Source organism: Merops nubicus, unplaced genomic scaffold, assembly GCF_000691845.1.
Source record: "Merops nubicus isolate BGI_N331 unplaced genomic scaffold, ASM69184v1 Scaffold46037, whole genome shotgun sequence".
NCBI lineage: Eukaryota > Metazoa > Chordata > Aves > Coraciiformes > Meropidae > Merops > Merops nubicus.
This window is the reverse complement of record NW_008623154.1, coordinates 1-1630: the sequence shown is the minus strand read 5'-3', so window position 1 is coordinate 1630 and position 1630 is coordinate 1. Positions and strand designations below refer to the sequence as shown.

General features: G+C 48.0%; 1 protein-coding gene across 1 annotated transcript; it reads right to left on the bottom strand.

Moving 5' to 3' along the window:
• Positions 1-782: 782 nt before the first annotated feature.
• Positions 783-1564, bottom strand: LOC103777437 (chemokine-like factor; the record flags this gene model as incomplete). The annotated part of the gene is made up of 2 exons (XM_008944990.1): positions 1478-1564; positions 783-878 (listed from the first exon to the last, which is right to left on the bottom strand). Coding segments are annotated over exons 1-2 (183 nt in total), but the record flags the coding sequence as incomplete, so codon positions are not given.
• Positions 1565-1630: the final 66 nt, after the last annotated feature.

Genomic DNA, 1630 nt, shown 5'->3' with positions numbered 1-1630 from the left:
GGGGAGGACACGGCCCCGGCCCCGCGCCAGGTCAGCCGCTCGCCGCCTCTCACGCTGACTGAAGAACTCACGTGGCCAGTTCTGGGCCGCTTCTGGTTGCTTGTCACATTTCAGCTTACCTTGTACCTCAGGAGACTTCCATGCTTTCAAAATATGTTTTTCCCCCTTATTGTTTATTAATGTTTATTAGTTTTCATTTGAATTAAAAATACCTTTTGCTTAAACTGTTAAACCATTTTGATCCTAAGTACAGACAAATCTTACAATCATAGTATGAAAAACACCTTTTCAACCACCATAATTTCTCATCTTCTGTCAGAAAAAATAATACACGCCTTGGGAGGAACGTCCCAGCACATTCATTAAAAAGTTTCAACTCTTTTTAGCAGGATCGTAGGCCTTTCTTCTCACCCAGTGCAACCCAACTACAGTCCCAAAAGAACTATGGATTCTCCCACCTACAATTTAAATCCATAGAAGTAAATGCAGGTTACCCAAATTAGTTAAACTCTTAGAGTTTTCAGTGTTAATACTTATCTGCAGTAAGGTACACTTAAGTGTAGTACTTGTCCTGACCCTAGTAAAATCTGTGCATCTCTAGTGATTTGAGGATTATATTTTTTTAGTGAGATACATTGAACACATATTCACTTCTGCTTGTGACTTCTGTACATGTTCTTCTATGAGTTATTTTCAGGGTCTTACCACAACGGAAATACACCAAAGGGTTCAGGTCGTGTCTGCCCTAAGAACTGAAATTCATCAAGAATTTTCCTACTTACTCCTCCAGCCAGCGTGCCCTTGTTGGTCTTGATTATTACTGCAAACAGGCACACGATGAGGAGGAACAACGCTGCGATCACCGAGTTGAAGATATCCTGAAACAGCCAGTGGAAGCAAGATACTTATTCTGAAACACACGCCTGGGGGAGAGCCCGAGCAGAGCCCAGCGTTGTACGAGTCACTAAAAATTGCTGGTTTTGCTTTGGAAATAGACTTGCACTAGTATCCGTGTCAGATCGATAGTGACACCCAGCGGTTTGATGTTAAAAGTTGGTGATAAAACTTCCTCATTTTACCTTATGTTTTGGCAGGCAAATTTATGCAGTTTGGCTACACTCGATAGACCAAAGCAGCAGATAAACGCAGAGCAGGGCGGCAAGAGGAAGCTCACCGAGTGAAGGCGTATGTTTAATCTGTGAGGGGGCAGGTGAAGAGGACAGTATTATGGAGCCAGGCGAGTGGTGCTCGGCTCCGTAGGGAGCGCTGACCGGCGTACGGCAGCCTCAGGAACCGGCCAGAAGAGCCGGGCCGCTTCCGTCCGGAAGAACCGGTTCCACACCGGTTAACGGAACGGACCGGCGGCAGCCCCTGCGCGCCGCGGCCACGAGCGGGCGATCCCGGCCGGCACAGAATCATAGAGTCCTTTAGGGTGGAAGAGACCTCCAAGTCATCAAGTCCAACCATCAATACTCACGGCCAGAGGCCAGAAGAGCCAGCTCATCTTCTTGTCGAGCTTCAGCAGGTACAGCAGGAAGAACAGCGCCGTGATGACCATCTCCATGGCGGCCAGCGCCGTGTACGCCCCGCGGGACTGGGAGCACACGAAGCACAGGAACGTCACCAACGC